General features: G+C 35.9%; 2 protein-coding genes across 2 annotated transcripts in view; both read left to right on the top strand.

Moving 5' to 3' along the window:
* Nucleotides 1–1,081, top strand: part of LOC128530600 (signal-transducing adaptor protein 1-like) — a 47,327-nt gene extending 46,246 nt beyond the window's left edge. The window contains exons 15-16 of the mRNA XM_053504633.1: nt 87–197; nt 1,026–1,081. Of these exons, the coding sequence (XP_053360608.1) occupies nt 87–197; nt 1,026–1,081 (167 nt within the window). The remainder of the gene's footprint in view (nt 1–86; nt 198–1,025) is intronic.
* Nucleotides 1,082–6,327: 5,246 nt separating this feature from the next.
* LOC128530601 (signal-transducing adaptor protein 1-like) lies at nt 6,328–22,193 on the top strand. The gene is made up of 14 exons (XM_053504634.1): nt 6,328–6,537; nt 11,890–11,961; nt 12,062–12,181; nt 13,519–13,575; nt 14,705–14,886; nt 15,329–15,460; nt 16,441–16,510; nt 17,131–17,233; nt 18,442–18,531; nt 18,629–18,679; nt 18,760–18,825; nt 20,382–20,432; nt 20,721–20,831; nt 21,461–22,193. The coding sequence occupies exons 1-14, from the start codon at nt 6,454–6,456 to the stop codon at nt 21,514–21,516; spliced, it is 1,245 nt and encodes a 414-aa protein (XP_053360609.1). The 5' UTR covers nt 6,328–6,453; the 3' UTR covers nt 21,517–22,193.
* Nucleotides 22,194–24,108: the final 1,915 nt, after the last annotated feature.

Raw genomic sequence — 24,108 nt, 5'->3', positions numbered from 1 at the left:
TTAAAGAAACTGTTATATTCTATTCCTAATTTTTAAATATCAGCCCCCAAAAATATTGTCACATGTTAATGAAATCTTTGTTGCAGGCGGGGCTTTGCTTCCACCAATTTCGCACCTGTGCAGTGCCACAGCAGTCGCTGAAGCAAGACCAAGACGGCCAATACCAGCAGTGCCTATTGGAGAAACCTTATTTCAGTGTAAGGGTCAACTTGCTCAACTCTGACTATGAATTTAAGAACTAATAATGTTTAGAAGGTGCACATAAGGTGAATTGCAATTACAAAACATTAACAGCCCCCCCCCCCATTCCCTCCAATTAGACCCCCCTCCTCCCCTCCTGTATTGAAACTATGACTCTCTTTAGGATAAACATCTTAGCTAGGAGTAGAGTGTACTTCAGATCCAGAAAACTGTAAAAGGAAACCTGTAGTGTGAGCGTCTGCTTAGCAATACCACAGTTTATTGAAGTAGCTTTGAGATTAGAGGACATTTATGGGTCCTTAAAAAATTGAACTGCAAACAGCAGCTTTTAATGAATTTTTAAGTACTACCTTAGGGTTTTCTTTTTTTCATTCCTTCTTTTTTACGACTCACTTTTTTAGAGTGGGAAAACTCGCGATATTAACAACTTCTGTAGATTAGAAATAGCTTGTTTATTAAAATTATTAAATTTAAATGATTATAATAGATGAGAGAAAACAGATTTGGGGCTTGGCTCTACTGGGCCCAGTGGGTTTGTGCTGTGGTGTCTGGCACCAGGACATTAGCAGTGGATACTTTTGGTGCTGTGGGTTGGGGCTGAGCCACTGTGGATCAGATTATATATAATTGACAATGTTATTTAGTTCACCTAGTGGGGGTATTAATGTTATGGCTCAGTGGTGTACAGTCAACAGAATTTTTAAAAGTCTCAAAAAGTCTCTTATTCAAGTCTTAAGCTGAATGATTGAGAACAGAAAATGTAGTAAGATCTCAGTTTTGCACATTAAAACATTACTAATTGCCTTGTTTCTGCTTTTGCACAGGTTTTAATAAAGAGCTGAAGCAGAAGATGGAAGAAATGAGACTTACTGCAGAGTGACCTCGGCTTGTCTGCAAACAAAGAAATGAAGGGATTTAAAACAAGCTGTGTGTGTGTGTGTGTGTGTGTGTGTGTGTGTGTGTGTGTGTGTGTGTGGCCCAGCTGACTGGATGTCTGTGAAGCACCTTATAGATGAATGGGTTATTGATTCTGCACTTTACAGTTACTTTGTGTAAATCAGGAAGTAACAGGAGGTAAAAGCGTGTACTTGTCACATTACCGTCTGTCTCTGACATTTGTTCTGACAGTAAATCAGTGTATAGCATTTTTTGCTAATCAAAATTAATTCCTGTATAGCATTATTGCTATTTTTTGCAGTTGGTTTATAACCTACTTAATTTATAACCGTATTTTATTTAGAGTAAATAATTCAACTTTTACTTACTTATCCGTAATCAACAATTAAAGCGACTGATCATTTGGTTGTTTTGAAGACATGGCGTACAAGCTCAATAAAGCATAACAATATACTTTATACTGAAACAGTTTATGGCTTTATTTATATATGTACATTAATTGTGCTTCATTTCATAGGCCTTGGTATATGAGTAAACATATATATATTTCTAACAGACGTACTTCTTATTTATTAACTTTTGACAATATTCTCATACACACATTTATACACACTTATCAGTCAAGAGAAACTCTTTCATTTATTTGTTTTCATTTCGTCCTCAGCCGAGCGGTGGTGTATCCAGAGACAATACGCACAATACAAAGTCGTCTACTAACCTTCTCCTCTACAGTAGGTGCGACGTCTTGGTCAGCCAATCACGTGCGACACGGGAATGCTAGCAAAACCGTCAGCACTGTCACTTAATTTCGTACCAGAACATGGAGGTGTGCTGGTATGACAATAAGGCTCCTTGAATCCTTGAATATGTACTGGAGATTCCAAATCCTAGACAGAGAAACTAACAAACACTTAAGCCTGAAAACCAAAACTAAATATTAAAACCCTGAGGCTTGCCATGTTCATACAAGAACCGCGGTAAAAATATTTTCAGAATTCTTGCTCAATTAAAGGTCATGTGCTATGCAAAATCTACTTTTTTGTTTAGATATTCAGATGAGTCACTAATATGTACGTGTGTGTGTGCGTGTGAAAAAAAAAAACATTCCCCTTTTCCATGGTTGTCTTAACTGTTGCTTAAACAACCTAATTAGATTCTCAGGATGATGAGATGAGGATGAAATAAGGAGCAGGACGAGGGAAACTCTTCCTGAAGTTAAAGGTGCAGATGCGAGCTTGATCTTTCTGATCACACTGTAACTTTAAAGGGCCTTTTTGTTCCAGTGCAACAGTAAAAGACCTCGGTGTGATTATAGATTCCAGCCTTTCATTTGAAGCTCATGTAGATAATATTACCAGAATAGAATTCTTTCACCTCAGAAATATTGCCAAGAAAGGGAATATATTGTCACTAAACAATGCAGAAAAACTAGTTAATGCTTTTATCACCTCTAGGTTGGACTATTGTAACACTTTACTGTCTGGTTATTCAACTAGGTGCATAAATAAGCTTCAGTTAGTCCAGAATGCATCAGCGAGAGTCGAACACATCACACCTATCTTATCCACACTGCATTGGCTCTCTGTGAAATTTCGCATCGATTTTAATGCTACTTCTGTAACAGACAGCTGTTCTCTGAGGACTTGTGACTGCAATCGCTCCATAGTTCAGGACTGGAATTTCCTACAGTTTTGTACCCGAGTCCCCAGTAACAAAACTGGACTCCATATTAACTCCATAATCCATAACACATCATCTGTTATACTTAACGTTCAGCCTCCTAGCACACATTCGGCCAAAACACAGTACTGGTGCTGATTTATTTATAGTTTTTATGTTATACATATATTACAGAAAACGTGTGTGTCAAAGAAGCTACTTCTAAAGTTTTTTCTTCTTTCCTAAAAATTTCAAGTTGCTAACTTTAGCCGTTTTGGAGAAATTATTTTATATATGGCGGGGAAAAAAATGGACATTATTCAGAATTATACTGTCTTGCTTCAAACTATAATCATTTCAAATGCACATAATTCATATTTCTTTACTGATACTAAAATTAGTGTAAGCTTCTAGAACCATATGACCTGTAAAAATTGTTGCTTAAAGTTGGTTTGTTGATAAAAGTTGGTTAAAGTCAAATTCATGTTGCGATATCCTATCAATTTTGCGTTTTAGAATAACATACTTCTTCAGTTTTATGTCTTTTCATGTGAAATCTAAATTGGCCAAGTTTTATCTGAATGAAAGTTAAGATCATTAAAAGATTTGAATTTTTAAAAAGGTTACTGACACTACAGACGTAAAAGGGCATGAAATTCTATTTAGAAAATGTGTTTCTTTTTATCTGATAATAAAAAATATAAATGTGTAGCGTATTTACAAAAAATGAAGCACGAATCAGAAGATGAAAAGCATTAAGTTCTATGAAAAATTGTGTTATATGATTCTGTCTAAAAAAAAAAAAAAAAAAATCACTTTCATACCTAGGTGAGACTGATACGATATTTTGGATGAGTGTGACTGATGAGGATGATGGTGGGTCTGGTTTCTCTCCATCTCAGTGAGATCTTTATTCATCAGTGACAATCTGATCACTATAATTTATACACGTTCTTACACATTTCACACTCATTTCCATTATTTTATTTTAATTCTGTAAAGCTGCTCCGCCACATTGTTAAAAGTGCTCTATACTGTAAATAAACCTGATTTGGATTGAGTACAGTGCACTTCTATAGTGTTTCTCCAGACAGAATGAGCCTTTGCTCCTGCAGCAGTGTGCTCTGACTGTAGTGATGCTCATCATCATGTCCTGCTTTGTTCTCCTGCGGCCTCTTGGAGACTAACACCGAGACTAACACACACACACACACACACACACACCATGATTTATTATCCGTTCTCACACATTTCACCAAATTCGTCGCTTTTATTTCTTTTATATTTTTCCCGCCCTTTTGTATAAAAGCGGTTACTCACGGGCTCCGTCCCAAACCGCACACTAGCCTACTAAATAGCAGACCAGAACAGCCGGTTTGGAACGTAGCCATGGCTACCGTTTTCGCCGTCGCGTTATTTATGCGTCAGCATTTTTTAATACGGAAGTGGTCTGGATTTGGAGATAGGAATAATTATAATGGTGCTTTACAACGTGTATTAAGACACTATAATATTTTATATTGTAATAAACACATTCCCATCCACTTTGTCCTGCTTCCCATTTCTACTCTGCCATTTCCCCCCTAAGTAGAAAAATAAAATCACTCTTGCGTTCAGGATTTGCCAATTCGTCACGCTGAACTTTATCACAACTGTAATTTCAATTAAAAAATTTAGACTAGGTTAAGTTCTCTGTAACGTACATCCTAAAAGTATCTATTTCAGTTCACTCAAACTGGCTTTCAGTGAAAAGTTTAGTAACCGATGTGAATAAAATAAGTTATTCTGTGCATGTAGGATAATAGGAGAGTTACGGGAGTGTGATATTGGGTGCCTTCCTTTAATCAGCCACTAGATGGCTACAGAATGCCATTTTCTTCAGAAACATTTTTGTTTAGGTATGTACAGTAGGACCAATTTTATTATTATTGCACAGTACATGTACTCAGCAACTAAATGCACTTTAGCATTTACCACAAGTACAAACAGTAGTGTATATACATCCCTGCAAATATTCAAATTCAATTCAATTTTATTTATATAGGGCTTTTAACAATGTTCATTGTCTCAAAGCAGCTTCACAAAAATAAAATAACTTTTAGAAAAGAAAATTTATGGAAGTGTGTATGTGTGAAAAAATAGTGTATAGATAATAATGATATAAATGAATGAATGATGAGTAAAATGCCTCTGATGAGCAAGCCAAGGGTGACGGCGACAGGGGCAAAGAAAAACTCCCTGAGATGGCAATAGGAAGAAACCTTGAGAGGAACCAGACTCAACAGGGAACCCATCCTCATCTGGGTGATAACGGATAGAAATTATATAACATCATGTGTGTTATGCAGCTGAAAGATTAATATTAGAGAAGTTATTTAAATTAACATGAAGTCCAGTTCAGCATAGGGATGAGTCAGGAGGTGCAGAGGGCAGATGGAGTCTGGATCACTGGGAGCACAGGAGCAGCTTGTGTAGCTCCATATAAATATTGACATTATGCGAAGTATAATTGCAGGTTAAATAAATAGAGTACTCTACTTATTTCTCCACTTATATATATGTGTGTGTGTGTGTGTGTGTGTGTGTGTGTGTGTGTGTGGATACATACAGACATAGATACACAGTACATACATAAAATATACAAAAAGGCAGCACATAAGTATACAAAGTAATTATAAAAAATAAGGAGTGTTGTATTATTGTGCAATGTAATGAGAAAATTGAATATATATCCAGGGATATTGGGGATATATACACTTCTTTTGTTAGAATATATATGTATGTATTTGTGTGTGTGTGTGTGTGTGTGTGTGTGTGTGTGTGTGTGTGTTAATAATAATAATAATAATAATAAACATTTACACTTGGTGGAATTTTTTTTTATATGAAAGATTGGCAGTCAGTAATGGTCTGATTATCTATTTGGTGTCTAAGATTTGCTTCTTTAAATAATCTTTAGCTACATATTTGGACAGTTTTTGTATTTCCATCATGTCTAAAGCTTTTTTTGCTATTATTAAAACATAATTTTCAACATATAATACATTTCTGTACCTTTAAATGTCAAGGAAAGTGTTGTTGTTGTTGTTGTTGTTTTTTTTACCTGAAAACGGTTTAAATTAATATGTTTGATTAATTTGATTAAATTATAATTATTTTTAGCCATTCCTAAAACCTTATATAAAAACGCTCTTATTCTCATTCCATTATCAGTGAATCCTCCCAAGCATCCAAATTTACCAGATTTTTTTTTCCTCCCTTTAGTTGACAAGACTGTATAAGCTCTCAGAAATTCCCTGCAGTCCAGAGGTTAACATCTGCAATCTAAACTTCATGTAAATCTGAGTATATTCATAGAAACTGGTTAGATTTGGAGCAGAAGTGGGTCTGTACCTCACCTAGTGAGTTAACTTCGTGTGAAATCAGAAATAATCCAAATATCTCCAGGACTTTTGCCTGATCATAACCAGCCAATCAGATTAACCGAGGGGCGGGGCCTCGTCGATGGGCTCCTCCTTGTTGGGACTCACCTGTCGAAAACACCTGGGCACTCTGTTTCGAGCGCGCGCCTTCAGGTCCGCGCAGGTGTGTTGTATTAACGTGTCAGTAGAGACTACAGGTGTGTGCTTGCGCGTGTGTGTATGCGCGCGCGCGGTAAACGTTCCTCTCTCGCGAGCCCCGCTACCTACACCGGCGATGAGGCGCGCGCACCGGAGTCGAGCCCAGCTGCCCTCCTGCTACTACGAGGGATTTCTGGAAAAGAGGTCTTTTAAAGATAGAGTGAGTTTTTCATCTCTCATTAAAACACGGAAGCAATTAGTCAGTTTACAATTCGTGCATTTTAGACTTTATTTAATCATTTTATTTTATTTTAGACTCTGTAATTAAATCAGTTTAGTGTTTATTTTGTCACTGATCTCTGAATTGATATCCAGGACATCTGGACGAACCCATATGTCATATAAGATACATAACCTATTCATGACCTGTACTGTAAAATGTGCATTAATTTCCTGTGTACTGAGTAAAACATGTACAGTGTGTGCAACAATACACACCTGCCACAATTTCAATTGTAACATCAGTATAGGTAGACAGAAATAGAGCGGCACAATGGCGTAGCGATTAGCATTGTCTTCTCACACATCGGGTTCGAGTCCCGCCTCGGGGTTTGTGTGCATGGAGTTTGCATGTTCTCCCTGTGATTGGTGAGTTTCCTCCGGGTGCTCCGGTTTCCTCCAACAGTCCAAAGACATGCAGATAAGGTACTTACTAGCCTTCCCAATTTGCCAATAGTGTGGCAATAGTGTCCTACCACGGTCGTGTTATCCTTGATGGATGGATGTTATAGATGGATAAAGAACTTTATTAATGCTAAAGAGAAATTGTATCATTACAGCAGCCAGTTCACAGATTTATACAACAAGTAAGCAACAAGCAAGAATTGCAGTGAGGAAAAGATAAAGTGTTAAAAAAAACACTTTACAATTTAAGGTGCATTAATGAGGTACACATGCTGACAAATAATATCAATGTACTGTTTTTATGTACATGTGCATGATTGTCTATACAGGCAGGAGCTAAACTGTTCATAAGGTGCACCAGCAAGTTTAAATAAGGACGTGACCATAGTGCAATGAAGACAGACCTATTGGTGTCAGAGTGCATTGTAAAGTCTAACTGCAGTTGGCAGGAAAGATATTGGGACAGAAAAGAAAAAAATGATTTTTAGGTCAATTTGAACAAAGAAAGAATTATGATTAAAAGGGTTCCTTTTTTATTTCTGAATTACAAGCAATGTGAAATAATGTGCATTTTTTCTTCTGCATTCATGATTTTCAAAATTTCCACAAATAATAAACAGTTTAACATTATAAACAAGATGTAGGCTACTACAGAATCACAATATTTTAGAAACAAGCAAACAAAAAACAAATAATTATACCCATCATCAATAAAAATTTGGAATTGATCTAAACATTACAAGCTTCATAGAAGTAAAAAAATCACTAAGTTTGGTTGACGCTTTTATCCAAAGACACTTCCAGGCGAAACAGGACAGAGTCGAAGTAAAATACACCTGAGCACTTAAAGGTTAAGACTTTTCCTCAACTTTTTAAATCTGAATTCATGACCTTCTGCGTTAAAGCTTAAGACGGTAATCACTGCTAACCCATCGCTTCTCTTAGCTAGCTTACACTAAATTAACATCATTAAAATAACTCGTACACACAGACGCATTTCAGTTTTTCACTAAAGCAATGTTTTTACGAGAAATCGCCAAATAGCCGAATCTTTGGACTGTGGGATAAAACCGGAGTACCCGGAGGAATCCCATCCAGCACTGGGAGAACATGCAAACTCCATGCACGCAGAGGCGGGAATCGAGTCTGGCCGGGAATCGAACCCGGACCCTGTGCAAGGCGAATATTTAATTAATTACTCTTTTATTAGAAAGAGAATTAAGAGAATCTAATTTCAAAGCAACACCATTCAGGTACTTAAGGATGCATAACTGTATGTTAAGGAAAACTCATAAGACATATTTACATTGTTACTGTCTTTTTCCATATTTTACTGAAACTTTGGATATAAAATGTCTCCTCATCCCTGTTTTTGTAAAGTTATTTAAAAAAATTAAACCAGGAACTTATATCTGATTTCACCACCTTTATTGTGATACAGCGAGATTTCCTTGAAATGTTTCTCAATCTCCTGCTTCATTGGCAGACTGTTACCCAAAAACAATGGGCACTGAATTACAAACAAAACTTGTAATACTTATACAAGGGTGTGCAAACTTATACAAGCTGGTTACTGTAAGGATTGCGTAAGTAAAAACCTTTTAATATCCACTCTACCTGACATCTGTGGACAAGGTCATGGTACACGTGATATGTCTGGGTTGTGCCCTGAGCTTCTACTACTGTAGGTCACACCACATACTTGTCTTTTTCCATATTTTACTGAAACTTTCTAAAAGTCTAGAGGAGTAGATAAAATTGAAGTGTTCTATAGATCTGCTGTACATTTCTAGTCTGATATATGAACACTGAGATTTAGAGAAAGCTGAATTTCATCAGCACATTTTTGCAGGCTGCAGTCAGTATGTTGTAATGTTTACATAATTAGGCTTTAACGATGAATTTAGAAATAATTTGTGATACATATTTCATATTGTATATTAGGTAACAGTGCAACATTTACTCTGGTATCATTTTCTCGAATAAAAATTCTTTACATAAGCAAGAAGAATAGAAGGTATGTCAGGTGACAGATGATTAGATAATTCAAAGATATTCTCGCCATGACTAACACGCGGGGTTTCTTTATCGATGAAAGCGTTCTCGTGCTCTGGATTGTTTTCCTGATCATCAGTGGAGACTCAAGCTTCTTTGTTTTGTTCTTAGAACTCGCACACCTTTAAATAATCTTGCAGCATTCCTGAACAGTTGTTGTTTACACTCATTTAATTAAATTACATTTATTTATGCATAAGTAAGTAGTCTGTTAGCTTCAGGATTTAACATTATTATTATTATTATTATTATTAATCATTAATTCATTCATTTATTTTGAAAAGAAAATAAGCTCATCACTGGGGTTACAGTTTAATGTCATAAGGGGGAAAATTTTTCGAAATGCATCAAGTATCTAGTATCAGTTGCATAATCTTTTGTTGTGACTGTAAATTAGAAACACAAAGGGATTTTCCTGCATTAACACTCATAATAATGATGATACCATTTCCATGTATTTATCAGGTGGCTGCTCTGGACTTTGCTCTCATTATTTTCTTCTCTCAGGAGCACAATGACGAGGATTTATGATCTTGCTGATGTGATATGATTTTAACACTGTGGTCATGGTAACCAGTGAATTAGTTTAGATCTCATGGGAGTCGAGCCTTATTTCTTTTTCTTAACTTGTAATTCAAAGCTTCGCAAAGATTTACATTTTGAAAACTCAGCTTCATGAACTTAATATTTAAATTTGACGACATATTTGTTTGTGATTGTCATCACAGTTTACCTGCTTAAGAATCCCATATTTTATTAACCCTTTAACAAGTAACACGAGTGTCTGAGCTCCCCTAAAGTGTTTTCTCCTCTTAAAGTATTTTTTATTTATTTATATAATAAGCCACAAATTATGCATTTTCTGCATTTATTTTACTCCTCTTCCTCCAAATGTGCCGTTTCTGTGTCTGTGTAAATCCAAACAAAACTAGCCAGGAGATGGGCTCATAGTCACAATAGGGAAAATCTGCCCAAAATATACAGTACATGGAAAAAAGAGGGAAAAGCAGGGAATTATTTTTTCTTTCTTTTTTTCTTTTGTATTTTGTTTGTACACACACATTTTGGACATTGAGATGTCTAAAAGTGACCATACTTTTTAAATAACATAATAGGCTGTGTGTTCCTTGTGCCTTATGTTATACACAGTTGATATAAAATGTCTTCTTATCCCTGTTTTTGTGAAGTAATTAAAAAAATTTAAACCAGGAATTCACATCTGATCTCACCACCTTTAACGTGAGATTTCCTTGAAATGTTTCTCAATCTTCAATCTTTTTCACATGAAAAAGGCAACAATAGGGCTAGATGGACGCCCTGCCTCCACCATGCTCAACTCCATTTTTGGCTGATGAGACCAGGGCAGAACTTCAGATCATTCTAACAAAGATATCTGGTGTAAAACCACGACAGCTTATCACAAAAAGAACATGCCTCAGGGTGAAGCATGGTGGTGAAAGCATCATGGTTTAGCATCACACTGCTTCTCTAAACCTGGGACCTAGGGGTCTAGTCAAGATAGAGCTGAAGGTTTTTAATAAAATTGCCAGACTGTTACCCAAAAACAATCAGCATTGAATTGATTTTTGAAGAAAAACTCATTTGGTAAGGGGTGTGCATACCTACACTATCCTGACAGTAACCAGCTTGTATAAGTAAAAACCTTTCAATATCCACTCCACCTGACATCTGCGCTACACAAGGTCATGGTACATGTAATATGTCTGGGTTGTGCCCTGAGCTTCTACTAAGTCACACCATATACAAAGCAAACATGCAACACACTTGCTTATAATTTTTTTTAGAGCCATTGTTTAAACTTGAGTCTCTTAGTTCCTCTTACCAAAGTAAATGATATCTCTGAAACCATTGCACAAAACGTCACGTGTTACGAGGTGCATGAGAACTGGTTTAACCACCAGACGCCCCTCGCCAACACACACACTCACACACACACCACACCCTTTACTCAGGAACCTTGGCAGAGTGGCAAACTTCATGTTAAATAAAACTCATTTTCTACAATTTTTTTATCTTATAGCACACAGAGATCCCTTAATCAGGTCAAGAACCACATTTGGTAACTTTAGTTAGATTTGTATATTTGCATGTTTTTTTGTCTTTTTTGTATTTTTGCAAAATTTTCTGTTTCAAAATGTTTAGTTGTTGTAATTTAGTTATTTTGTTCTAGGGCAGGGGGTCGGCAACCTCAAACACTCAAAGAGCCATGTGGAAACTCTGGTCTTATAAATAGTGTAAAAAGTGTGTTGCATTCATGAACACTCCTCGTATTTATGAAATAAAAAGCTGAACCTAAATTGTCCACCTGCAGCAAACCAAAAATTCGCCTGTTTCTGTGTCCAGTCCTCCTTTTATCGCGTGTACTGACAAAACTAGCTAGTGTGCAGTCAGCGGTTAAGCTTTTAAAAAAAAGTATTATTTATATAATTTGCGCAAATATTGCACATCAGCGGTTGTGACGCATATTTGAGCAAAAAAAAAAATTATTAGAATTTTACCAGATCACCATAATCTTTACATTTAAAATTAGTAATTAACTAAAATAGAGAACTGTTTTGGTTTGATCATTTTGATAAACAGACTGATTCCTACTTTACTGACAGCAACGAGAAGGTTTAGGGCTTAAAATTACTCCTTAAAGAAAGTGTGTCAGTGATTTATTTAGAGGAATGTTATGTAGAGCTTCAATAATTTAAATATAAATAAATAAATAAATAAATAAATACACACACACACACACACATACTGTACGCTCCTACTAAATATGCCCAAGTGTTAAGGTCATTAATGTTTTTCTGTTTACTTTGTGCAGACCAGTCGGAAGCTCTGGGCTGCACTGTGTGGGGACGCTCTGTTCTTCTACAACAACAGCAAGGACTGTAACGTATGTTCATTTTTGTTTTTGGTTTCGTTAAAATTGTATTCTTAAGCTTTTGTTTCCACTGTAATGGGATTTATTGACATTTGTCTGTTTCTGATACTAGTATGTGGAAAAGCAAGAACTGTCAAACTTCATCTCTCTGACGGACGACCCCAGTCTCGATCGTAAACTAGACGCAGCTAGACTCCACCTGCGTCTAAAGGAAGACGATATCTACCTCACGGTGAGAGCTTCAGATATGATCCATGATCATTAACCATGTATTTTTATTATTATGTTATTATTACAGTTAGAATTCCAAGTGAATTGGATGATCGGGTGAGACGATATGTGATCGTACCCCAAGCCAAAGTAGCACAATCTAAAAAATATATCAATCCCAATAAGATCCATCTCAATGTATTTGCAGAGTCATATAGTATAGTATAGAGACAACATGACATCACTTTCAACCTCTTAAATAGCTCCAGGACTCGTACTGTACTTGATTTGTTAATATAAATCACAGAAAAGATAAAGCTCCCTTCACGAATGTTAAATACATGTCTCTTTACAACAACAAAAAACTTATAAAACTACTATAGAATATTATAACATTAGACCTGTGTTACTGAATGAGCTGCTGTTACAGAGAATTAATCAACACCTTCTGACCAATAGGAAATCGACAGTGGTCTGGTATAAAATTGAATAAAGAGTATATTTGCAATGCTATGATCACATGTCAGTGGGTGGGGCCTAAATCAGCTATAATCATCTGACAAGGAAAAAATCTTGCAATTAAATTACTTTGCGAAAGCCTTAGGCACATGCAAATACATGCTGTAGAGCAAAAAGAATTTTAAAAGAAGACAAAAAAAAGGTATATAACTAACTAGTACTGTATTTGATGTGACGAGGATCTTTGAGGATCTTTAAGACTTGGGTACAATTTGTGCAGGTTTTTAAGGAAATTAGATACTAAGTTTTACTGAGCATCCTGCAGATCCTCCACAGTTCTTCTGAGGACTTTGACTGTCGCACCTGCTTCTTTTTTGCATGCAAAACCCGGCAACTTCCATTCTGATAAAAAATAAAAAATAAATAATTAAATAAAAACGTTTGTACTGAAAACACAGGGGACCTAAGATCTTTTGCACTATGTCACATTACAGAAGAAAGATCAGCTAATGAATTATGTAAAAAAAAAAAATAATAATAATAATAATAATAATAATGGGAAAAAATACTAAGCAACACTCTGATTTGGGTGTTGCATTAAACTTTGGAATTAATCATTTTTATCGCAGTTAAGTAAAAATAAATCTGTATTTCTACGTCATTTTGATAAACTGCTGAAACAAATCTGGTTCAGAAGATTTTTTAGTTCTCTGAAAAACAGCAGCTGTAATCAGACACCGTGATTTATTGAGAACCTGAAACGGAAGCTGTATTATAATAATCTAACAATGATTTTCCTCCCGCTTGTCCAACTCACACTGTTCATTTTTGATTACACAGTTAACATGTGCTATTTAGTAATGAATCTTTTTTTTTCATTGTTAATTGTCATGTTTTAAGGCTCCGAGTCTAGAAGCCCGTGAGCTATGGAAAGGCTTCATCTTGTCCGTGGTGAAGGTCAGTCCGGCTTTTCATAGACACTCACATGGTTTAGGGTTACATGCTTGTTTTTTGTTCTACTCTTCTACTGTTGGGGATATTCTAGCATGGGTTCAGTCTTTTCCTCTAATTCCACAGTATATTCCAGAGTTCATATCTCCTATATTACTGACTGATATACAGTAGCAGGCAAGTACAGAGCCGGGTCATTATTGAATAACAGCCTAATACATTTTCAGAATTCAGACACAGGTTCATAATGTCCTGAGTGTATTATATACTGTTGTGTTCTTGGACTTTAATGTAAAGCTAGTTAGAAGCGAGACCAAATCTCTCACGTGGCACGGTAATCAAGGAACATGATTTATGACAGATTTGTGAACGTAACTTCATAATGTCCACAAAGAGTCGCACGCTCATTTATTAATAGAACTTTATCTTGTTGTGCAACTGCCTTAAAATGTCCCCCGTCAGAAAAAAAACAAACAAAAGAACACTCCCTTTTCTGTTTTGTACTGGAGAAGCAGATCAGATTCCCCCCTGGTGTGACGTCATGCAAGGGCACACCTTTCCTTATTTTAAAGCCTTAATCTGAACATTTCTCAAAGGTTTTTAGTTATTATTACTGTAGTATTTGCAACTGGGTGTTCATATTAGATTCACTAACACCATTTAAACAGACTATTTCCTACAAAGTCCTTTCATTCACACATCTGTCGCACACAAAGTAGTTGTATTATTATTCATTTTCCTGTGTGAACTACCAACACCATGCTTCTTCAGGTCAGTGTTGTACATTGCAACACCACTTGAAATTGTTTACAAGCCCAAAACTCTGTCTCATTTTCATTTGACTGCAACTGTACAGACAGACTGTAGATTGTACTTGTACTTCCTTCTGCTCCAGTTTCCTCATTCTTCTAATTCTTTTTAATACATTTGGTTGTCTTGTTCTTGCTTTCATAACTAAATGATTTACTGGCCCTTTGTTTGTTATTAAAACAATAAGCACAAGCAAACCTTGTTGCCACGGTCCAGAAGGGGAACTTTTAGACAAACAAGATGAGATCAAAAATGTTAAAAATAACTGCATTTTCAACTTCAGTTTGGTGTTCATTAGTTGATGGCAGATGTTTGTGCTTCACAGCTGCAAGTTCCCTCCTCCCTCAACCTGCTGCCTGGTCAGGTTCACATGCTGAGAGAAGCTGTGGAGAAAGAGAACGAGAGACTCAAAGAGATCGCTGAAAAAGCTGCAGCTGAACAAGCTTCTAAAGCAGCAGCTACGCCAGACCATAACGATTACATGTCTGTACTGTCCGAAATGCCAGCGTAAGTACAGACTCCTTATCCCCTAATCTGGTCAATAGACAAGATTGAGGCTCTTGTAAGTATTAGTCATTACACCAGCACTAGTCTAGACTCCTTATAATCTTCCTTATGCTCAGGCTCATGTTCTTAAGTCCCATATGTCACACAGAACACAAAACGTCCTTATTGGCCAATATTCTAGTGGGGACAGATTTAATGGGACAGCTAGACCCCGACTCCTGATGTTATTTTATGATATGCTGGTGTAAGTTCAGACTCTTGCCTTTACAGCCTTTAGAGTGACACCCTGACTTTACCATTAAAATTCTAATTTTTAGACCTCTTGGTTAATATCAGTGCAGACTCCAATACATACAGTATACACATACATATCTATGGACATTAATATGTTTTTTGCAACTATTCCTGGCTTAATTCCTATATAAACTGTGTGGTTCTGTAGGTGCTTTTGCAAACTAGCCCGGAGTGAAACTGAAAACCTTTTGGAAAAGCACAAAGATAAAGGAAACCTGCTGCTCAGACCTAGCCGAGATGGAACCTGTTTCGCTGTCACTACGCGGCAGGAGTTTAACGGGTAACACACCACACACACACACACACACACACACACACACACACCACACACACACACACACACACACACACACACCATGTCTGTGTATTTTTAAACCACTTTCCCCACCCCGGTTCTGGAGGGCCACGGGCTTTTCTCAGCTCCCACCATACCTGAGTTAAAGGCCACGTATTACGCCAAATTTAATTATTAATTATTTTAAGACTTTCATTTTTGTCTCCAGTCTGTGTTTACAAACAAAAAAACCTGATTTGTTTTTTGTCATTTTTCTATGGCTGAATAGATTTTCCCCCTAATGTGACATCATATGAGATTATCCCTTTCCGTGGTTTGTTGCTTAGCCCTGCAGTTCTCTGAAGGGGCGTGGCTCAGCATTAGCTCATTCGCGTTTACATTTGGAGTAGAATAGTGATGGGAAGTTTGAATCATTTTAGTGACTCAGTTCTTTGAATCTAATTCATCAAAATGAGTCATTTAGTTCCTGTACATAACCTACGAAGGCTTTGAAATGATTTTACACATGCGCGCCCTGTAGAAAATGAACAAATCACTCCCTGAGACTACTCGTTCTTCTTGGTCATGTTAAAGACTCGCTCAAAAAGAATAAATCGTTCATTAACGACCCATCACTAGAGGAGAATACACACAAACGTTTTGAGCTCTGAGACCTGTGTTAACTTGGTAAGGACATAGTAAAATATGTGACCTTTTAGATAATCAGCTGATTGACAGCCTTTTCTGAATTAAAGAGCGTTTAGTCACGCAGGGAGAGCACTAAACTGTGCAGGATCAGAATGAAGAACCACCAGTTTAGACCTCGATGCATGCACGTGCACATGATCCTTTCACAGAAATACCATGCGGATGCCTGTGTGTTCCATGTTGAGTGATTGCTGTTCTACTGTGTAATGAGTGACACTTGAAAAAACTTTGAGGAGTCACCTCTTTCATTCCATTTCTTTTTCTCTCTCCTTTAACAGGCCAGTTTTCCGACATTACAGAGTAACACGGATCCCTGAAGGAGGATTTGCCATTGCTGTTGACAATCCAGTGAGTAGGAATGGCCACTTTAAATCATTCTCATGTCCCAAACCTCTGATCTGTAGTGTACAGTACATAGTGCCCTTGCATAACTAGGATTTATTGACTCTGTACACATTTTATGTACAATATGTATTGTCCGTAAACTTATCACAGCTTTTTAAAATCTTTTTTGTTTGCCAGACATTTCATGTGGAAGGTAATTTCCAGAACAAGGAAGTAATGTGTTAGAGTGTGAGTGTCTCTGGTAAATCATAAAGTTGTTAATGATCAGTCAAGAATGTAGATAACGCATTCCTGTGTGTGTGTGTTTGGTATGGGAGTAATTGCCTGGTTACCGCTTTAATAAAGCTGTTACAGTTAAAATTTATTACAGCTCATGATTTCAACTGTTTTATTGTTTATAATAATATGGGTTTGCATAACATGCAAAGTTCGGCATCAAACTAAATGTACAGTCGGTAACAGAGAGATTGAGCTCTGATTTGTCTGTAATTGTTTTTCTATACTTTAACCTCATGTATATTTTTCTGTACATAATAAACTAAAGTATTTTATGCAGTGTAATACCAGTGTTTTTGTTTAAGTGTGGGGGGAAAAGCATTAAACATTGCACTTATTTGTTCCAGATTCCTTGCACAACACTCCATGATGTGATTGACTATCTGATTGAGACTACTGGAGGAACTTATAAGCCTTTGGTTCTGGAGCACACGTATGAAGAAAACATCGGTAAGACGCTCATATAAAATTACAAGAATATAAAGCAAGTGTGTATTTGAATTAAAATGAGGGACCCCGGAGCTTAGGTCCCTGTGTTATAGGGTCACATTAAAGGTTCTGGAACATCATTGTATAATGTTTAGGAATGTTTCCGCCATGTCTATTTTTAGTTGTAGAACGTTCACGCAATCATTTTTCGAGGGGTGTTCAAGTCAAATTGGGACTTGTGATGAAGTTTCTGGAAAATGAAGACGTAAAAGTGATTGACATTTAGAGAAGTACGATGATAAGACGGCTGTACGGTGATGAGACTCTTAGTCGCAGTAAAACATTTGAACGGCAAGCCATTTTTGGGCTACATGTTTGGGCCGTTAAAGGAGTTCCCGGGAGGCCGGGCGTTACAGATGATCACGGCCCTGACGTACTGAGAAAAATGCCACCTTGATGGCATCAAAGCACTAGTGAAAACGCTTTTGGGAAAAAAAAGGTTCAGTGCATTAGTGTAACAGTGGATTATATAGAGAAATAAATAGTTTTACTCTCATCACTGTTTTATGTTATTCTGCAAAAATCCTGCTTTTAATCAAACGCTCTTTTATAGCTACACAGATTTCGTAATCTTTTTATTACAACTCTTTAATCTTTACTAGACCACCTTAAAAAAACGCAAACTGCGATTTCCCAGCCTATGGGAATATCTATGCACCTTTCCTTCCAAAACACCACACCCATACATGTTTTAGCTAACCCTTTTTTGCAGCCTGTATAAAAAAATCTCGTAATATAGGATGTGTACATACATAAACATTTGTTCCACCAATCTCTTTTCTCTTATCTAGAACTGTGTTTAGGAGATCAGTATGATTGATATGTTTACGACATAAGAGATCAGTGTGATTGATGTGTTTGAATGTGTGCTCAGTAAATCAATAAAAAAAAAAATGATGTACTTAGATATTTTTAACATATAATGTAATGCATGGGCTGTCTAAATATCACAGAAAATGCTAGCTTGCAACCTCGTGTAAACTTCATTAAATGATATAATAGCTTTTGACTCAACAGTAATAATTTCTCCAAACTTACTTAATCTCCATGTAGATATCCCATTTAAATGTGTGTTGTGTGTCTGTGTTGTGTGTTAAGCATGTGTGTGAACATGCTCTGTAATGCCTCAAATCTTGTGTAATCCACAGTGTGTCTCTTGCTTCTTTCAGTGTATGTAGATTATGATGAGGAGAACGGAGAGAAGAGTATGCGTCATGCATCCAGCAGCCCTGTGCGCCCCAACCTAGCCCCCAAACCAGGTACTGCAAATGTTCTTATAACCTCCAAATACACAGAAAGCAGAAATACATGCACCACCATTATAACAATAACCATAATGCTACCATGACCCTTCAGCTCCAAGAAAGAAACGAGATCAACACGAGAGCATCTACCAAAACTCCTCCGGTAAGTTCCTCTCTTCATTGTTTCGCTCTCATCTGATTGTGTTCATGTGTGTAAAGTCTAAGACTGTGTGTATTATCCAGAGGAGGACAATGACCTTGTTGATGAAGACGAATGTGCTCCGCCGCCTGTTTTGCCTCGGGCCCCAGGTAATAAATAAATACAAAAATAATAATAATAATAAGAAAACTACTTTAGCACTTCTGTCTATTCAAGAAGCAAATGTTAGCTTATAGAGAGTACACTTGGCACACCGATTCTAACACAAGGTAATAAAAAGCAGAAATTTAATTTTGATTCAAACATGTTTCCTCATACATTTCATTCTCATTTCCCCAAATTTATTTGGATTCTGTAAAGCTGCTTTGTGACAGTGACCATTATTAAAATTGCCATACAGATAAATTGAATTAAAATAAATAAAATGCATCAAATAGGAAAAAAATTAAAGAAGTAAATATTCATAAATAGGAATAATAATCTACTGAGAAAATTGAACTAAAATTAGATAGCAAGATACTTGGGACTTACAGTATTAGAAAACTTCTACACAATATAATTTGAATGTTAGCTATTTTGCTATTTAAAGGAAGTTAGTGTTTACTAGAAAGATATACTGTATAATATTAGGCAAGTTATTGTTTTGAGCTAAAACACGAGTACCCAGGTTTTAATACTCTAAAGTTAGATATTTTATATAGTATAATGTTACCTAGCTTGCTAGTAAGCCTCGTTACTAGATTTATTTACGAAATAATTTTAACCAAATGTTTATGAATTATTAATAAATAGTTCTTATAGAAAGTCATTGCTAATAAAGTCATGGGATTTGTAAAGTAGCAAATTTAAATTCACATTTTATTTGTCACATATGCGGTCATACATAGTACGTTATGTAGTGAACTGCTTATACGACCACTCGTGACCTTAAAATAATAAAAAATAATAATAATTAGAAATTAATAGTGAAATAAAATAAGAGTAAGTTTAGCAAAACATAAGAAAATTAAACAAAATGTATATCTTTTTCCAAAAAATATTTATGAAATATAAAAAAATATCAGTACAAAAGACAAAATAGCAAATTTAAATGGTACTAAAAAAAGGGAAATAAATGGAAATGTCCAGGGAGTATCTGTACAGTAGCTGTCAGAATTATATATAGTGATTATTTCCATAGTGGTTAGCCCAATTAGATGGCTGGTTACATAACCTGGTTAATGGGTCAAATTCCAATGCTCACTATAAACCAAGCTACCAGTTTAGTGCAGCAGTGCAGCAGTGTTATGGTTCACCAATGCTACTAGATTACTAATTAGATTATTTATAACTATCTACTACAAACATTTACTGCTGGAAACATTACATTAACTAAATGAACTTTATAGCTGTGTAGCTGGTTAGCCAACAGTTTGGGTTGCAAAATTATATCTCAAGCCTGTACTTTGTACCTAAGAATCACAAGAATGCTGTTATGTAACATTTCACTCATTTCAATAGCACCTTAAGCTTGTTTTTGTTGCTAACATTAGGGAATTGTGAGGATACTTGAACATAAGGACAAAGGTAGCTTGAAATTAGCTTGTTCACACAGGACACTCTGTAAAGTCGAGTTAAGACAAATTCAAAGGAAAACAGAAAAAGTGTCAGGAAAGCGAATGGTTTATACTGTATGATATCGAGAATCATTGTTGTGTGTTTGTAGCGCGACCTTTGGTGCATCAGTCGTCTGTGCCTGATCTGCAGATAGGTCCAGGTAGGTGACCTGACTCCTAGTTTATTTTGTTCTTATTATTCTTGCATTATACTGTATATATAAATAAAGATTTATGAAAAATAAAATGGTGTCCCTTCAAATAGGACGTAAGCGTAAACTTACGAGCAGAGCTTAGCCATGAAGCATTAGAATATTTTCTTTACGCTGCAAGCTAGTTAGCAACAGACCAATGGGTTGTTTTAACTAGATTGTACTTATAGTTACTAGTTAATTCATATCCTAGTTAGAGAAAGAAATTGTCACATGTTAATGAAATCTTTGTTGCAGGCGGGGCTTTGCTTCCACCAAATTCGCGCCCACGCAGTGCCTCAGTGGTTGCTGAAACAAAACCAAGACGGCCAATACCAGCAGTTCCTATTGGAGAAACCTTATCTCAGTGTAAGGGTCAACTTGCTTAACTCTGATCATGACTTTAAGAACTAAAAATGTTCAGGATGTGTATATATAAGGCCCATTGCTGTCTGTCAGATGAATTGCAACTACAAAAAAACATTTATTAATTTTTTTAAAAACTAGCTTAGGGTATTCTTTCTTTTCTTCTTTTTTAAACCTCATTTTTTTCAAGATGGAAAACTTGCAATATTAACAACTAGATTAGAAAAAGCTTGCTTATTACAATTACAAAGACATTAAAATTAAGTTTTAAAAAATTATAATTATAATAGATTAGATTAAATTAAATAGATTTGGGGCTTGGCTCTACTGGGCCCAGTGGGTTTGTGCTGTGGTGTCTCGAACCAGTACATTAGCAGTGGATACTTTTGGTGCTGTGGGTTGGGGCTGAGCCACTGTGGATCAGATTATATATAATTGACAATGTTATTTAGTTCACCTAGTGGGGGTATTAATGTTATGGCTCAGTGGTGTACAGTCAACAGAATTTTTAAAAGTCTCAAAAAGTCTCTTATTTAAGTCTTAAGCTGAATGATTGAGAACAGAAAATGTAGTAAGATCACAGTTTTGCACATTGAAACATTACTAATTGCCTTGTTTCTGCTTTTGCACAGGTTTTAACAAAGAGCTGAAGCAGAAGATGAAAGAAATGAGAGTTGCTGCAGAGTGACCTCTGACCCCAGGCCGATCAGCTTGTCTGCAAACAAAGAAATGAAGGAATTTAAAAACAGTGGAAATACCTGCACAAGTGAGCTGTTTTTTCTTCTCCAGTGTAAACCTGCCCCCCAAAAAACACTTTAATTCACAGCCAGGCTTGTAGATACATTTGGAAGAGAATAATGAGCTGTGAGTGTGTGTGTGTGTGTGGCCCAGCTGACTGGATGCTCGCGAAGTACCTTGTAGATGAATGGCTTATTGATCCTCCACTTTGGTCTTTACAGTTACTCTGTGTAAATCAGGAAGTAACAGGAGGTAAAAGCGTGTACTTGCCACATTACCGTCTGTCTCTGACATTTGTTCTGACAGTAAATCAGTGTATAGCATTTTTTGCTAATCAAAATTAATTCCTGTATAGCATTATTGCTATTTTTTTTCTTTGCAGTTGGTATGTATTTATAACCTAGTTCATTTTTAACAGTATTCTTTTAGAGTAAATAATTCAACTTTTACTTACTTATCCGTGATTAACAATTAGAGCAACTGATCATTTGGTTGCTTTAAGCACAATAAAGCATAACAATATACTTTATATTGAAACAATTTCTGGCTTTGCTCGTATACCAATGCCTATGAAATGAAGCAGAATTAATGTACATACATAAATAAACATATATATTTTTTAACAGATGTACTTGTTGGAATTTTCTTCTTATTTATTAACCTTTGACGATATTCTTTAATGTGATTGGTCAGATGGTGACAGAGGAGTTCACTCTTTGTACTTTGTCAATGACCACAAAAGGAAAAAAAAAAAGAAGAAAGAAGCAAATAAAAGAATGACTGCTAACATTAAACAAATGTATTGTCATTGTATTAGCTAAATATTAACACTAAAACAAGACAGCTAATATGATACCTCATTACTAGTTCTCCATAATATGTACTGTATAACACACTAGGTATAAGGTATTAATTAAGCTGTTCCTAAAGGAAACCAAAACTGCAGTGGATGAACATATCTCTGATTGCTACTGTAGCTAGCTCAAAATTGGAACATGCATGACATCTTTAAATGTTTTTATTAACATAAAACTGCAGCAACAAATGGTTCTCTTAGTGTTTTATTATCTTACACAGGATTACATTGGGTCTGTTGTAATACTACAGTTTCAGCATAAGAGCGTTAAATGGTGTGTATATACAATGATATATAGCAAATTGCAGTACAGCGTTAGTGAATAAAACGCCTCACCATTCGGGCAGCTAGAATGTGATAGTTAGCAACACTGTCACTGTGCACATAAACAAAAAACACGCTAAAATATTGTACACATTTCTGGATGTCAGTGGAATTTTCTCATTTTTTTCCCTACACATCTGTGTGCAACAAAAACAAGTATGACCTCGTTAAAAGCGTAAAAATCTTTGCCATTTCGAAGGCAGCAATACACCATGGTACTCCATCACACTCACTCTTACACACACACTTTTCATCCTGTGTAATCTTCCACCTCTCCGAGGGGACTTCTGCTGGCACAACAATGTTGTATATATTCTATATGCTAATTTGGTTCTGAATACAGAGCAGATTGAGAGACACTAAGCAGAATGCGACGCCTCTGATCAAAGACATTCAGTGTGAAAATGTTTTAAAACCAAGATACAACAAGATAGTCCGCTAAAATGGGTTACATAGAGTTGGAAATTGTGAAAGACAAAAAGGAAAGAAGTATATTTTGGTTTGCTATGAGGTGGCATTTAGGCTGTTGGTCGAGTGGTATCCCTCACACTCTCATAAAAAATTCTTTAAAAATTAAATGCTTTTGTACTCATTCATTTAAAAAAAAAAATTATAAATTGTTCTCACATTCTCACATACACGAAAAAACACTCACATCTACAATTATCTCTCACACATGCATTTCCATTCATCAATTTAGAACAAATAAACCCACAAAACACATTCACACAAAAACAATTAAAAAGTTTACCTCGCACATGGCAGGAAAATACTTTTTCACAAAAATTATTTTACTTCACTCGTCCCCTTAAAATGCTTAGGATTTGGCCAATTAACCCAACTGTCACACAGTTGCACAAGAACACTTGCATTCACCAAATTTACCCCCGCTCAAAACAAAAAATTTCTAACATTCACAATTTTACCTCACACACCTAGAAAATGCTCATACACTTATACAAAAACTTAAATATACAACCCCCCCCACACACACACCTAACAAAATGCTCTCATATTCACAAAAAAAAAAGACTCCCATATACAATTTTGCCCACACGAACATACGTACATATAAAATTGTGTCCCCATAAATTCTTAAAATCATCACAATTTTACCTCATCCACACAATCATGTTCAGATATTCACACAAAAAGAACTTGCATTTACCTCACACACATCCCACACACAAAAGAAAATCTAACATTAACGATTTTCTCTCACATACACCCAAAAAATGCTTTCGCATATGCAATTTTACCACACAAAAACACTCACATCTACAATTTTACACACACACACACACACACACACACACCTACAGAAGGCTCTCACATTTATACAAAAACATAAATTTACAATTT

This window comes from Clarias gariepinus, chromosome 9 (assembly GCF_024256425.1).
Source record: "Clarias gariepinus isolate MV-2021 ecotype Netherlands chromosome 9, CGAR_prim_01v2, whole genome shotgun sequence".
In the NCBI taxonomy this organism is placed as follows: Eukaryota; Metazoa; Chordata; class Actinopteri; order Siluriformes; family Clariidae; genus Clarias; species Clarias gariepinus.
Note: the sequence above shows the minus strand (reverse complement) of the source record. Positions and strands in the feature narration are given on the sequence as shown.

Bases quoted from the DNA above. Each gene is read 5' to 3' on its own strand.
- LOC128530601 (XM_053504634.1), top strand. From the start codon at position 6,454: ATGAGGCGCGCGCACCGGAGTCGAGCCCAGCTGCCCTCCTGCTACTAC. The intron at 15,461-16,440 runs GTAACACACCAC...CTCCTTTAACAG, and splicing joins ACGCGGCAGGAGTTTAACGG to GCCAGTTTTCCGACATTACA. The intron at 17,234-18,441 runs GTAAGACGCTCA...TGCTTCTTTCAG, and splicing joins CACGTATGAAGAAAACATCG to TGTATGTAGATTATGATGAG.